Source organism: Strix uralensis, chromosome 19 (assembly GCF_047716275.1).
Source record: "Strix uralensis isolate ZFMK-TIS-50842 chromosome 19, bStrUra1, whole genome shotgun sequence".
In the NCBI taxonomy this organism is placed as follows: domain Eukaryota; kingdom Metazoa; phylum Chordata; class Aves; order Strigiformes; family Strigidae; genus Strix; species Strix uralensis.
In genome coordinates this window covers 2,450,569-2,466,395 of record NC_133990.1, presented here as the reverse complement: position 1 = coordinate 2,466,395, position 15,827 = coordinate 2,450,569, and the positions used below count along the sequence as shown (strand labels likewise).

The 15,827-nt window shown below is 46.5% G+C and overlaps 1 protein-coding gene across 5 annotated transcripts in view; it reads left to right on the top strand.

Annotated features, from left to right (window-relative positions):
- Positions 1 to 15,827, top strand: part of GAS7 (growth arrest specific 7) — a 104,059-nt gene that overhangs the window by 29,771 nt on the left and 58,461 nt on the right. For 2 of the 5 annotated variants that reach the window (XM_074888918.1, XM_074888916.1), the window contains exon 2: positions 8,100 to 8,223. In XM_074888918.1, coding sequence (XP_074745019.1) covers positions 8,100 to 8,223 — 124 coding nt within the window. Of the gene's footprint in view, positions 1 to 2,659; positions 2,857 to 3,475; positions 3,578 to 8,099; positions 8,224 to 15,827 lie in introns of those variants that run through there. The other 3 variants (XM_074888920.1, XM_074888919.1, XM_074888917.1) reach the window with 3 other exon arrangements.

The window sequence follows — 15,827 nt, the reverse complement described above, 5'->3', positions numbered from 1 at the left end:
AGCTGACCTGCTAGACTGGCATGTGGGGTATGTGCCGGGCATAGCTCAGCCCACGGCCCCAGCCTGGCAGCGCAGGCCGTGCTCTGAGACGCCCTGGCACTTGGCACAGGCGAGGGGACTGTTTCTCCTTGAGGAAGAGGGCTGGTGTGACAGAAGGTGCCCAGAGAAAGAAGAGGCATGCCGCTGGCCGGGCTGTGGGGACTGGAGGGGCAGTGGCACAGCAGCGTCTGGCTGTGTTGCTGCTTTAGAGGCGGTGCCCGCACGGCCACCCAGGGAGGGCGACTTGTCCCCAGCAGCCATGTGCCATCAGATTCAGCTGAACGGGAGCTGTGCTGGTTGCCATGACAACCGGGACAGGTCATATGACCCGTTCCACTTTCTAAATATAAATCTGTTTCACACAGTGTATGTGACTCCATGGAAACCAAATGTTGAGCAAGAAAGATTGCATAAAAATGAACAAAATACAGAATGACTCAAAGTACTAGAGAGAGGGAGGCTGCGGGTAACGCCGGAAGGGTTCAGAGGTGCCCCAGGCATTCCCCTTCTCCAGGGCACACCCGTGCCCAGCCCGGGGAGGGTTTGCAAGGCACTTCTCGGTGCTGGGGTCTTCATGTCAAACTCGGGATGGACACAAGTGTTGGTGTGGGCATCCCTGCCACCAAGGGTCTTCGGTGGACTTCTCTCACTAGCAATTCCTGTTTGCAGCAGCAGCTGTGTTTAAACACAGACCCCACTTCTTTGACTGCACCATGTCTGTCTTATTTCTGCTTCATACCCTTGGGTCGACACACACCTTTGCCAAGTTAGGTATTTATGAAAAATGCAGTTAGACAGAAACATAAGCTCAGTAATGTCAGTACAGAGCAAGCTTTCCCCCCAGGACAGAGGGCTGTTCTGGTGCAGGTTCATGTTGAGGCAGTTTTCCCTGCTGTGTCCTTGCATTGCTTCTTGCAGGCAGTTTCCCCCCACCTGTTGTGTCCAGCTTTCCATCACCAGTGATCCTCTAGCATTGGGCAGGACACTGCAGGGGAGCTGCTTAGCTGGACTCTGTGGCCTTTCTTTGTGCTGTTGGGTCTGCAAAACTTTGTGCAGTGTGACTCTGAGCAAGTGGCAAGAGCAGGTAAGTGTACTGACACTGCATTTAATTCAAACCTTTCCCATAGCTAGAGGCATCCTCTGCCTCCGTTGAAATAGGATCATAAAACAGCAGAATTTGAATTGGAAGGGAATTTTACAGGTCCTTAGTCCAACCTCCTGCTCAGAGTTAGATCAGGTTGCTCAGGGCCTGCATTTGTGGTTTTGGGATTGTTTTGCTTTACCTTGGGTTGTGTGTTCAGCAGAGCCCCTGGGCTGCTCTCTGCTGGAGCACAGTGCGAGCTAACACATCTTCAGGGAGCCCAGGCACAGATGTTTCCTCCTTAGGATCCCTCTTTGAAGGAGAATGGGGATTTCCTGCAGTTTGAAAATGGGAAGTGATTTTCCTCTATTGAGCAAGGCTGAACTTGTCTCTGGGGGTCAGTCAGCGTGGGGTGGACTGATGTGTGTGGGCCCTTCACTCCCTGTTGCCTCATTTTGCTGCATAAAACCTCTTTTGACTTTTTTTTCCACCATGGGAGGGGATCACATTGCCAGGTCATCTTCCAAAGGAACAGGATGAGTTAGGCTGCTGCTAACTTGGTCAAGAAGGGCGAGAAAGAAAAGAAAAACATAGTCAGAAATTCAGAAGAGGGGGAGTGGGAGAGGCACTGGACAGGCTGCCCTGTTCTGAGCTGGCTCAGCTGCACAGCAAGTGACAGGACTTCAATGTTCAAGCAATAGCTGGTGCTCTTTTTTGCATGGAGCATGCAGGATGTCTGTCCTAGTTGTCATTCTCTTCAGACATGCTTCTAGACAATCTGTGCTTAATAGTGTGATGAAACACCACTCCCTGATCAAGAGTGTCGCCTCTGGGTAGGTTATGGTGCTGTGGGGTGGCTCCTGCCCACTCTGGTTGTGCCCCTCTCCCTGACATCCCTAATCCAGTGCCCGTGGATGCAGGCCACAGGTAATGGTCAGGTTCGTGTGCTCTGTCCTCAAAACACATCCTTCCGTCTCTTGTCAGTGCTGCTGTCCTGGACTAGGTGGGTTAACCCCATAGATCTGCTCTTATTTCATATGCTTGCCTTTGCTAGTTCTCTGGCACATGTTTTGGTGCTGAAGAGCTCCAGTGCCCTCTCTGCTTTGAGATGCCTTTTGCATTTGCTGCTCGTTTCTGGTTCCTTTCTGCTGTGTATATATCAGGAGAATCCTGTCCCTGTGTTTCTGCATGACAAGTGATGGAGAATGAGACCTGTTGGGTGGCTGGCTCTTGTCTATCCCTGTATGTACCCCTGCTATATGGACTTCTGATCCTAGGAAATCTCATAGAAGGGAAGTGTTTGTGTTCTTGGTTTTGCATGTTTTGAGAGATACTTTGATCCCTTTTCCAGGCAGCAAATACAGATGCAGGAGGATTTCATTGGGGTCACACATTCTCTGCTCTGCTCACATTGTTCAGATTTCCTGTTTCCTCAACTGTGTGTTGCAGACATCCTTTTCAGGTCCAGATCTGCCTGTCCGCCACCATGCAGCGGCCGGTGACACTCCCAGAAGTGACAGTGAGGGGAGTGGCGTGTTTCTCTCAGCTCAGAGGCCCTGCCGGAGTTGCAAGATTTGGAAGGCAGAAGGGATTGCTAGCCCACCCAGACAAGCTTCCGCACTGCTGGGTCAGGGGCTTCAGGGTCCTGTCTTTTTCTCTAATTGGAATAAAGCAGATCTTCTAGAAAGAGGCACTTAATCTTGATGGAGGAACTACAAGAAGTGCACAGCCCCCTGGTAAGCCGTTCCAGTCAATACTTATCCTCATGATTGGCAGATTCTTTTCAGTCTGAGCCTGTCTAGTTTCAGCTTCCAGTCACTGTCTGCTGTTCAGTTTTTGCTGGTTCGTAATGCTCTCTGCTGATACAGAAACCTCCTCCCCATGTAGACAGTGCTTTGTTGTGATTTACTGTTCTCATAAACTATCTTGGCAATAATTCTTCTAAAAATAGGAACAATAGATCAAAGTAATAGCACAGTCTTGCTGAGCCATCCCAAGGGAGAGGTATGCAAGCAGAAGTCCTTTACTTTTCTTGGGACATGGGGCTGGGCACAGGATGTGTCCTGGTAGGAGCTGGATCTGGGGGGGGTTTGAAGCCTGCCTGGTGGTGCGCTGCCAGTGTGGAGCTGGCTGCTTCCCACCTCGCTGCCTGAGCTCCCTGCTTCGTCTTGTCTCGGCAGCAGGATTGCCTATCATTACATGCCAGGTTAGCCTAAACTTCTCCTATATGGGTGTGCAAACGTGGCTCCAGTTTAACTTTGCTGATGCTAGAGAAAGGGACTGCAGAGTGTCTGGCGCGGAAAGGGTTGTTTCTTCTGAGAAAAACAGAGCAAGAAAGTCTCTTCTGTTACTCAGATCTCCTGTTTTGTCAGAGAAGGGATGATGTGCTGCCACTATGGCCTCCGTGGAACTCTCATTTCTGAAAGGGTGCGCTGCTGAGTGTGCCAAAACTATGAGGTACGTAATCTGTGATTCATTATAGAGCCCAGCCCCATATGCTACTGCCCCACACCATCTATCCTAGACCCTCCTGGTATCTTTGTTTCAATAAGTGTAGAGTGGTGAGGAGTAGAGGATGAAGCCAAGTTTCATTTCTTCTTCAATTCCTCCCCTATGCCATTTTCAGTTCCTCTTTCCTCCATAGAGTATCAGTTTGCAGCAGAGCTGTTACAGGAGTGGGAGTCCAAGTGTGTGTGGAAGGGGATTGCACTGGGACCAGTTAAGGGCTCTAACAGAGAAGTGGTCCCAGCATCCAGAGGATCTTCCTCTGCAGTCCCCATGGGGGGGAAAAGTCCTGCCCAATAGTGAGTTGCTGTTTAGGATCATGTTCCTCTCTAAAAGAAGAGGAAGAGATCCACACATCCATACTCCATGCACGTCCAAGCAAACCATTTCCCTATTGTTTACAAGAACTTCTGCATTTGGCAGTGCTGGGGTTTCCCTTATACTCAGTCCTCTTGACCATCATTGATAGGGACTACTGTGCTCGCAACACATCTTTATTGGCAAAATCAGAAGCAAAGGTAGAAATATTAGTAACTCAAAAATAGAATTGGCAACTGCAAAACATAATGCTTGTGTGCTTTTTTGAAGTGATAGACATTTTGACAGGGACTATAGCTAAAACATTGGCTTAACGTTGGTCTTTATTTTATTTCCATCCGACATTTGCTGGTGTCCACTCTGTACTGTCCACATCTGTCTCTCGGCATAGCCTTTGTTTAAGAATACAGCTGTAAAAGACCTCTGCTTTTCCTGCAGTCTATCAGGAAGACCTGAAGCAACACTGAAAAAGTGACTCAAAGGATGTTGGGGCAATTGCAGAGCTTCCTTAAGCAAACCAGCGGTATCTGTCCTTGCAGGGTACTGGTGCTGACCAGATGAAATGTAGCAATACCATGGGCCCCTAAAATGAACTGAGGCTACTCTTGACTGACTTGGTATGTGGGATCATTGTAGGACCATGTTAAGAAAGAGGGGTAGCAGGAATCAATGGGACTTTAGTTCCAGAAGGGAAAGAAGGTGTTAAGGACAGAAATGGTGAGCGTGCTGTAAAAATGCATGAAATTCTGTACCTTCTAGATTCTGGAACAGAACCCAGGGTTGGATTATCCCAAATTCCTCTTTATGGGGTGATCATGCACAGCAGAGATAGTCTGGTGTAACTTTGTTATGTTCAAGGCCAGAGATCTGTGCAGTGAATCTAAGGGACCCAAACTGCTGCCAAATTCTTCATGAGCTGGTGCACTCCTACACTGCAGAATTTATTTTTTCCTCAGTGTGCTTTTGCAAACAATAATGGGGACCATTAACCCTGTGATGGAGAGTTCAGGAGCTGTCCCAGGATTTGTCCCAGCACTCTGTGCTTGGAACATGCTGGGAGAGAGGTTGGTTTTGTGGTTCAAAAAATAGCTTGGGGCTATCATGCTTTCCCTTCTGGTCTGACCTTCTCTGCATATGTTACTTGATCCTGAACCTCTGAATGCCCTTTAGCCCTGGCTTTCTCACCAGACCTACCTGTGTTTTGGACAAGGACTGTGTATGGGTAAGGTGCAAGGACAGCCCCTCAGGAGGTACACCTGGAGACAGAAATCAGCCAGCCACCTTCTCAGCTGTTACTGCAATTACTGGGGTGACTGCACTGGTCAGACATACTCTTTCCAGGAGTTCTTTTTTCTTCCTGATGTTTCATTACATTAGGTGAAACTGTAGAGGGGGGTGCCTGAGAGCGATGTGAGATGGAAAAGCTCCCCTGCATGACAGGTCACAGCGGCTGAACAGAACCAAAAGGAAGCTTGCACAAAACAGCTTTTGATGTAAGGTCCATGTGATAAAAGTATGTGTCAGTGCCATACACCAGTCCACTGGTCTGCTTCACCTGCACAAGCAGTGTGGTGCTTCCAGGGACGTCACGCCTGGGAAGCCTGCAGTGAGTTATTTTCAGTCTTGACTGAGAGTAAAGCCAAACAAAAGGATGATGCTGGATATTAGAGCCATACTGCAGGTGTCAGGGCTGTGTGAGCAAGTTTCTGGTGGTGCCACTATGTGGCTGTAAAGAACTGGAAATAAGTATGTGGTTGTTGGAGCCATGTTAGAAGTGGCATTGCATAGTGAAACAAGGCACTTCCGTAACCAGCCATATCATGTTGGAGAAGAACTCAGATAACCCAGAGTTAAAACTGGGATAGTTTAATTTTTCTGTCATGTTCATGAGGTTTAATGTTTTCATTAGCAGGATTCAGAGCTTTCACAGAAAGCTATATGAAACAGAGAAGTGTTTCAGTGGCAGGTATGGAAGGGTCCTGCCCCTGTGATCACAGAACAAGCATGGTTGTGCTAGCTTCACTAACACAAGAATTTCATTTAGTGCATTTCTAGGCAATAGAATAACAATAACATGAGAACATGTGCCTTTGGGCAGATTAATGTGTAAGATAAGTTTTCACTTGCATCCTAAGCTGAGATCAGCAAGAAAAACCCCAAAAAACAAATAGTAACATAAACTGTGAAAGCTTCTGCTTTCTCGCACATACAGCAGGGTGGATGGAGCTGTAGATTCATTTGATTAAACCTTAGAGAGCAGAAACACAGGATAGGAGTAGATGTCAGAGATACTACTGATTAATTCTGCATACCACGCTGCTAGCCGTAGGCATGCAGAGCATAAGATTTGGGTCATTATCTGGTCCCTTCGTATCTCCTGAGTTAACTGGTTCAATTCATGTTGGGCCAGCTGAGTCTCCTCAAGGAGAGGAGAATCTGTATTTCTCCTCAAGGAGAGGGGCTAAAATGTGGACCAGCATTGGCTCCATCAGTGCTGCAGTGGTGAGACTGGCCTTGGCTCCGAGTGGCCACCTTGCAGCCTGTGACCTGCCTGTGCAAGTACACTTGATGAGGCATGAAGGCAAGATCATCCTCGAGTTAGCTGTTAGCGAGAGCCATTGTAATCAGCGTGGTCTGAAACTGAAAAAAAACATAAAATAGACTTTTGCCTCCAAAATCATTAAATGGCCCTTTTGTTCTGGGTTGGAACGGAGTTGAAATTTCACTCAGAGATTGAATGTGTATGAGAAGGACACATCGCAGATTTCTTTCTGATGGTGTTGTTGATATGTCTGTCAATGTTTGAATGTTGTATGCAGCCAGATGCTGAAACTGCCTGTCCCCTGGACGTGGCTGCTGGTGAATCTAGTGCAGTCACTTCTGACCTGCCCCCCACCATGTCAGAAGGCACTCTGTGGATAGAGATTTGCTTCCATGGGATAAATAATTCAATTTCACACATTTTTCCTTGTTCTTTTGTATTTCTTCCTTTGAAGGCAATGCAAACAAACAGACAAACAATGAGTACATCCATGCCTGGTTTGCCTTAGGGAGTGCGGAGAGGCAAAGTGGAGCTCTCTGGATGTGAGCCAGGAGGAGGCTGTTGGGTTCATACCCACAGCCCTGTAGGGCTGCAACTGGCAATCTTTAGCCATGCATCTTATCTCTCTAACTTTGCCTTATTCAGTGTTCCTGGATGAAGGGAGCAGACAGGGTTCATGTCCCCTTTGGGGTGAAGCCCTCTTTGCCAGTGTCACATCAAGCAGCTGCCCTAAATCCCAAGCTGCCAAGGAACCACCAGAGCTACTGGAAAGAGGGAAATAGTTCAGGTGATACAATGTGGTGCGGCCAATTACTTGCACTGCAGCTTCACCTCTTTCTTGCACCCTGAACCTGCACTGGGGCTTGCAACTGAGTTGGTGAAGAGATGTACAGCTGAGGTGGCACTTGAACCCTGACAGCAGTTCTGTGTGTGTGCCTGGAGAGCAGGTGACGGCATGATGCTCCTCTGCTATTCCTAGTGATCCGGATCACTCCTAGTCATCTGAATCCTAATGATCCTGTATCTGGATGATATGGATGCAGATTACATCGAGATCAGTAATGTATGCATTCTAATTACATGCATTATTAGTATTCTGATAGATTTACTTCAGTACACCACTCTCATAGGCAACATGGCTCTGCAGTGTTTCTTCTTGAAAATGTCTGAAGCTGATGGTGCCCGTGTAAATTAAATTGGGGCATGACCTCCATGACCAGTGCTTTGACCCACCAGTATATCCACATGGAAGTAAATGAGTGCCAGATTCATGCCATTCTTTCTCAGACACTTGATTATTTTATGCTTTGCATTTTACTGCTTAACAAGAGTCGTTTTCTTGGACAGGTCCAGGTGCTCATGGGACATCAAATACAGAAGGATTTCATTTCTCTTGCAAGGGATGTTCTGTGTAGCCAGTGCTCCAAGGGAAGATTGCTTCATGTTCTGGATGAAGCTAGGACAGATGAGGGGAGAAATGAACCGAAAGTCTTTTGGGTGTATTGCAATCTCTAGAATGCCAAACCACACGGTTCCTTTCCAGATGTGTGTCTGGTTAGACTTTACATTATCTAGATACTAACTTAATAGGTTGGGTTTTTTGTCTTTTCTCAGCAGAAACCCAGAAAGGCAGCTCCTCAGACAGGAGAAGATACCCTGAACAGCCATCTTCCCCCCGGCTGGCAGAGCTATATGTCTCCCCAGGGCCGAAGGTACTATGTGAACACCTTCACGAATGGTAAGTGGGGTGGGGGCTCCAGTAAATGTGTCACCTTAGCAGTACAGATCTGTTGCAGGAAATTGTCTCTCAAGTTGATGACAAAGTAGGCCCAGAGTCAAAGGAATTAATATGACCCTGCTACCATATGAAAGAAAATAATTATAAGAAGGTTTCGTCTTCTGATCCTCTGTAATCTTAATTCTGACGATTAGAAGACATCTGAAGCTTTTACAAAAGACAGAGAATGTAAAGCAGAAACACCCCTGCCATAAAGGATATGATCTCTACCACATTCCTTATTTCCTTTCCCTTTAGCTGGAGATATTTATGTCTATATATGTACATGTATGTAGATTAGTTTGGTAGAATGTCCGGTATCACTAAAGCACCATTAGGGGAAAACAGAAATAGTTAATTGAAAAGTTGCTCAAGTCAGAGGCAGCTTGTCCATGGATACAAAGAAAGAAAAACACATATAAGGGAAATTCAGAGACAGAATTTTCAGTCAATATTTGTGTGTTGTATTCACTGTCATGCTAGTAGAGAAGCAGACTTAACTCATGATCTTATCAGCTGCTCAAGACCTGTCAAACTTGTACCACCTCCAGCTTGCCCAAGGCTCTGTGTCTACCTGCTCTTGTCATGAGCTCACAACAGCATTGCAAAATGGGACCAGCAAAACCAGATTTCTTTAACAGAAAGAATGACAGGGAGAAGAGGACAGCAGCAGCTCACCTTGTTCACAACAGAGTCCAAGCCATCAGGAATGGCCACTGGCATTCCTCTTTCTGACTCACTGTGAGTGCCAGGAGAGCCATGGGCTATCACAGTGTGCCTCACAGTCCATTCACGGACCATTTCAGAAGCCTTCAGCCTAGAACTTGGCCAAGTCATTATTTACCTGAGTTTTATGCACTGACATCTCATGGGACCCTCCACAAGGCACATTACCATTAAACACTGCCTTCATCTTCAAGCATAGTCTGCTCTGGCTTGAAGATCAGCATCCGCTGACAGCTAAAAGCAGTAAGAGACAGAGCCTGGTTTTTATGTGATAAAAGCTCTTGTCACAGGAACCCTACCCCAGAAGGGTAGATGTCCTGATCTCAGTTTCTCCATAACGTCAGGCAGCTTTTTACTTTCCTCACAAAAGTTACAGACAGTATAACAAGGGCCAGTAGTCACATCCTGCTTGGTAGGTCCAGGTCAGAAATCAGGAAAGTGATTTTCTCTGGGAAGGCAGGATAGCCCTGGCACAGGCTGAACAGGGAGGTGGTGGAATCTTCATTCTTGGGAGGTCTCAGAACCTGGCTAGACAAAGCTGTGGCTGACCTGATCTGCTGTTAGCAGTGATCCTGCTCAGGGTGAGTAGCTGGGCTGGAGACTTCCAGAGGTCATTTCCAACCAGTCCTTCTCAGGAGAATGCCCAAACCACCTATGGTTGTGCTTTCAGCTACTGCCATGGGATCACTATGCAGCATGGTTCTCAGAATAACAGACAATAAAAGAGAGGGTAGAAGTGGGATTTCTGTGTTCTGGTCCTTGCTTTAGGGAACACTTATTCAAGTTCTGTTTAGATGAGAAAGCTCCTCACCAGAGTAGTCATAAGTCCAACTGGCTTTGAAGTTGGCCTTGCTCTTGTTTCTTGTGCTGGAATCAAGAATCATGCATTTCTGAGACTCCCACACCTTCCATGAGGGCTGTAGCCTTTTGTGAGACAACAGGATTCTTCTGCATCATGTACAGGGGCACTCTGGTCTCTCCATTCCTCCAGCGTAGCTGGTGTTCCTGGCAAGCTCAGTTTCTCTCAGCCTGCACAGGTAGAATATGCTGCTGCCTGAAACTCTTCTAGCTGTGTAGATACTGCTTTTCGCTAGTTTATCTGTTTGATGATATTGCTTGGGAGTATTTTTGCTCTAGTTGGGCTATATTGCACTATATATCTATATATAGTTGTACATATCAGATTATATCATCATTGTATATCACATTATATCAGATAATCAGATACACATATCAGGCTATACATCAGATTCACATCCCAATGCCTATGCTTCCTCAAAGTGGATTATAAGCCAAAGAAGTGTCACCTGTGGTGTCATCTAGGCCTCAGACAAAGCAGAAGCTGAACACAACTTCCAGGCCTTTCTGTTGAAGTGTGTGATGAAGCCTCATTCGGCCCTGGCATGAGCAGCTGTCTGGACACTGTTTTGATTTAATCTGTCTAATTGGCTCTGACCTTTGTCCCTGCAAAACTGGTAGTGCAGGACTATCCAGTCTCATGCTGGATATGAACTTTCTTCCTTGACTGTGCTGCAGAGTTGGACCTGCTGAGCCATGCAGTCACCATGAAGTCACATTTGGCATTCAAGGCTTGCTGTCTGACAGGGGGATTGCACCTTGACACTCAGGAAGTATTCTTTGGTTTAAGCCATATGTTAAGTCAAAGACAATATGCTATAAAACCGCCGTCCCCATCTTTCCTATGGTAGAGCTGCACTGGCATGGGTAATGTTATCACAAGTCTCATAGACTGGACAGCTCACTGACTGCACCTGCTGACTTGTAACTGCTTATTTGTCCTGTCATTGCTGCAGCTGCTGCTGGGAGTATCAAGATAAACACTGGCAGTGTTTGTCATGGGGACATGGTGACAGCACACGTCTCTGTCACAGGGTTACATGGACCTCCTTCCTGCTTTGCCCCTGTGGCACCATTGTTTCAGGAGCAGGAGCTAGGTTTCTTTTCCATCAAGGTCTTATTTGTGTAGATGTACTCCTAGGTTGCTCTCTCTTTATCATAGCTCTCACCAGATGATGGAAGTACTCTGGAGCGTTTGAGAGAGATATCACCATTTAGTGCACAAACACGGTAACTCAGGTCAGTGGAAGCTAGCTGGTTGGCCTTCAGTCTGATCCATGTAGTTAAAGGTCTTCTGCTCACCGTTACCCACCAAAGCAGTTGGTGAAAAACTCTTGGTTTGTAAGGTCATAAGCATTTCTCAGATATCCTAGGGACCCATTATCTCTTTCCTGAGATGGGTGATCAGAAAGTGTTTCAAGACCTCCTCCACACTCTTGACAAATTCTCTTTTTTTCCTACCTTGGGGAAGTCTGGGTGTTCAGCAGCTTTCACACAGTGACTCACAAAATGGCTGGCTGACTGCATGTTGACTTGCTGTAAAACCACTGCAGAGGTGACAGCCGTTGCTAGAATGTACATCTGGTCTCAGCTGAAAGAGAAGGGACATTGCTAACCCATCAGGAAATACTGCAGATCCTGTGCACATTGCTTTTCCACGGTCTTTCCCCTCTGATTCCACAGCTGAGATGGTCTGAAATGATTTTTCTCATGCCCCACACATGCAGCTGTGAGGGATCAGAGAATACTGCTTTGGGTGCTGATGGCAATAGTGCCTCCCGGGAAGGGCATGAGCACTTCTCTCTGCCCAACACTGGATGTTGAGTCTGCCTATGAGAGAAAGATGTTAGAGATTACTCACCCAACTACTGTTGTGTCTGGTCAATGCCAGCAATGTTCATGGATGGGGGCAACAAGTATACTTGTTAATGTACGGACTGTTACAAAACACAAGATTCTGTGTATGATACATTTTCTAGTTAAACATGCCACTGAGTCACCAGAGGGAAGAAAAGGGAGCTTCTTGAGGCAAGAAAGTGTTAACCGGTCAGTCAAACAGAGTATGTCCCACCCATATGAGGAAGAAATATTTGCATCTCCAAGGGAATGAATCAGTCCTTATTTTAATGAAGACAAATGGCCAAACTATCTCCTGGACAAGGAATAAGTACTGTGAGATTCAGAGTGAAAGATTAAATCTGTCTGAACCCCCTTCCAAGGATTTGGGAAGGAGCCTTCCCCAAGCCAAGGAGCTACCCAGAGCTGTCCCATTAGTGTATATTGTGATGCAGATTTTCTCATGGAGGGCTCTCCTTAACAGATGCAATAAGGCATAAGGTATGCTTGGAGAAGGAAGCTCTGTGTAGCACCCTGCCAGGAGAGGATAGCACTTCAGAGCTATGACGGGATGAGAAAGAACTTTCTGGTTATTTTTAGTCTAAGTGTTCAATTGTGGGTGTTCTGGTTTTTTTTTCACTTCTGTCTGTCACAAGCGTCTGTACCTGCTTTGCTGAAACTAGATGTTGTGAATCAAGTATTTTATTAGAATTGTACATTAACATAGCTGCTCTGGAAGGCGAGTTTAAGGCAACTCGGGTAACAGCAAGGCACAGTTCACTGAAGGTTGTGGCAGATGTTTCAGCGGGGGGAGTTCAGCCAGTACATTGTCTGCTCAGCCCTCCCAGGGCCTTCTGCTGCACTGAGTAGGTGGAGAGCTGGCACCAGAGGGGTGGACCCTCTGTCACGCAGCAAAACACTTGAACTATAAGGGTTTCCAGGGACCTTGTTACACTGGGCTACACTGAAAAAATGAGGTTTTCTTCTTCGCCGTTTGGAGCCTTTTGTCAGAGAGGACTTTGGTTTTCAGGCCCAAAGTGGAAGGAGGTTCTGACTTCAGAGCAGTTTAAGCATGTCCCTGTGTATGTCTCACGTCTCCTGTTATCAGGATCTACAAAGCTTCCTATTCTACGGGAAGAAACATGAAATTGTCCTGGAAAGGCTCTGTGGTTACTATCCAAAGGTAGGTTCCCTCCCAGGTTCCTCTGAAATGCTCTGCAGTTTCCTTCTGTTTCCAGGTGCAGAATCTGGACGTGGATCAGAATCACCAGGCCACATCAAGGGTGTCTTTTTCAGGTGCTGAAGCACCAAATTGTCTAAAGGGACTGTACAACTTCAGCTTTGTTATAGTGACTTGTACTTTATGTAGTCTTTTTTTTTCTTCCTTGAAATTTTTGAATCCAAGAAGGTATTTCTATATCTCAACCATGGTCTGAGCTCTGCTTGCTGAGAGAACAAATGGTTTCAGAGAGAATAGATATGACTTATTATTCTTCTAGCTTACAGCAGGTCTCTCTGGCTGCTGTAGAGACTGTTTTTTATGCCTTTTTTTTCCTTTTATTTTAAGTAACTTAGACTATCTCTCCTGTTGAAGCTTTTCTGTATACCTTTCTCTGTTTCTCCTACCCACTGAGGCTGAGCCAGGCAGTGGGAGCTGAGGTAGAGGCAAGAGGTATCTACTTCTACTCAAGCATGCAGAAATTTGAGATGAGAAACTGGTAATAGCTATACAGTGGACAGAGTGGGAGATGATAGTCTTCTCTCATAGGTAGTGATCTGGGGGAAAAGGTAGCCAGAAGGTGAGTGGAAGGAAGGAAGGGCTCCTGTCCATGACACAGAGCATCCAGGGAGTATCTTCAGTTCTACGCAGCTGGAGCCCTGCTAGCAGTTCCTTCGATCTCTGCTTTGCCCATGTGTGGTACCTAGAGACCCTGTCCAGCTGCTTCCATCCAAGGATGCAGCTGCTGAGCTTCTACCAACAGCGTGCTGCTGCAGGAGCTGTCTCTGATCCCACCTTTTCCAGAGTTCAGAGGTACCCAGACTTGGTCCGCCACTGAACTCAGCTAGTTGCTAGAGTGCTGCATTACGGTTTTTCCTTCAAGGCTGGTGTGAGGTAGCAAATGTAGTACTGCATTTTTGAACAGCACCCTGTAAGGTCTCCTGTAGCCTGAAGCCTACAAATCCATGTTCTTGCCTTCTTTTTATACATGTAACACATCCCTTAGGCATTGCTATCATGCATCCTCCCTTTGATTGTTCCCTTCCATCATATGTCTCTCATGCATGAGGTAGAAGACAGTCATTTATCTCAGCCGTATGCTAAGCATATGTGGAAGCTCCAGGCATTGGGTTCACTGTCTGTTCTTTTAAATGTTGTATTTGGACATCCTCTGAGTGGCATGTCGTTCTCTTGCAGCACTCCAGCTGTCCTGCGTGCCCAACCAGTTGCCCCTTCAGTCAGTGGGAGGCATATCCCAGAGTGGGGTGGGGGAGCTTAGGACTGTGGCTGAGCCCTGGCTCAGGTAAGAGCACAACAGAGCATCCCCCCACCCTGCTCTGGGGCCTTGCTAGCACCCACTGCCTTTCTGAAGGTTCGTGGCAGTTTTAGCACTTCCATCATTGACAAGCAGTGGTGGGAGGAGGTATGTGCCCTCCCATGTGGTAGCATTGTGGCTAAACATTTATGCAGCCTCTGGGCAGGGCAGGTCTGTGAGCATAGCCCCTGCATGCAGGAAAGGCAGCTCATTTACAGGAAGACAGGATTTAAAAGCAGCAAAGACATTTTGAAAACTGGCTCAGGGAAACCAACTAAAGGGGACCATAGTTAAATTACAATAAGATGGTGCAAAACTGCTTGGCAGATCGTATTCAGAGCATGGTGATCAATGGTCCCTTGTCAAATGGAAGTCTGCACAGAAGGAAATCCTGCAAGGATCTGCCTGAGACTTCATTCTAATGAGTATTTCCAGTAATGAATGGCATGTTGACATTGAGAGTACTTATTCAAACATTAACTTTAACTGAAACTGGGAACATGGTGTGCTGCACAGAACAGGCTCAGAATTCACAGTCATCCTGCAGCTGAGGGCACATGCTGGAAGAGTAGGATGCTGTTCAGTAAAGATGCACTTAAGATTGGAGATTTCATCAGAAATAATTAAGTGACAAAGACAGGTAATGGAGCAGTTTACAGACAAAGACGTAGGGGCTTTAGAGGATCTAAAACTGCATGTGAGCCAGCAGTGTTGTGCTAGTGCAAAAACAGCCAGCATTTTTCGTGCACATTGTATAAATAGGAATGTTGTCTGTGAGGCATGAGGTAAAATTCCAACTTTACAAGGAAATTATAAGGCCTCAGCTGGAATATTTTCTCTTGTTTTGGACTCTACACTTCAGGAAAGATGTGAGCCAGTTGGATAAAGCCCAGAAGAGAGTAGCAAGAGTGATGAGAGATGTGAAAAACATGGCCTGTGGGCAAATGTTAATAGATTGGGGCTGTCTGCCCTAAGAAAGCAAAGATGTGGATGGGGACATGAAAGTAAGCTTCAAGTGCATAAAATGCTGTTGCAGAGAGGACTGTTCGCAATGTCTGTTGTCACTAGAAGACACAGTAACACACTTCAGTTGCAGTGAGGACAACTCTAACTCTTCCTAGCTCTCTAAGATAGTAAAGTGTGGGAGTAGGGAGTTGCCTGGGAGTCTGTATCACTGGAGGCCTCTAAGAGCATGTTACGCAAACCCGTCAAAAGATATGTTGGCTTTGCTTTGGGGCATAGCCGGGACAAAAACGACTTCCTGAAATCCCTGTCAGGCCTGTTTTTTCAGTCTGTAAAGCCTAACGTATATGAAAAATATTTATCAATGTAGAGGATGACAAATGCCTGGGGCTCACAGGGGAGTTGTTCTTTATTTGGTATCTGTGTTTCCCCAATTTTTACGTACATCACATCTAACTGGGCTGCTGTCACTCAGCTGCTGGTTTGCCTTTTCTGGTTGTCTAAGTCAAAGAACCTTAATATGAGTTCAGAGGAACATTTACTTGCTTCATTTCATGTGTACCCACATGCACCTGTGCTGAATATTCCCACTGTGTTGGAACTGCTCCTCGCTGCTCTGTCCTGCCCTCCTGCTCCCCGGGGAAAGGC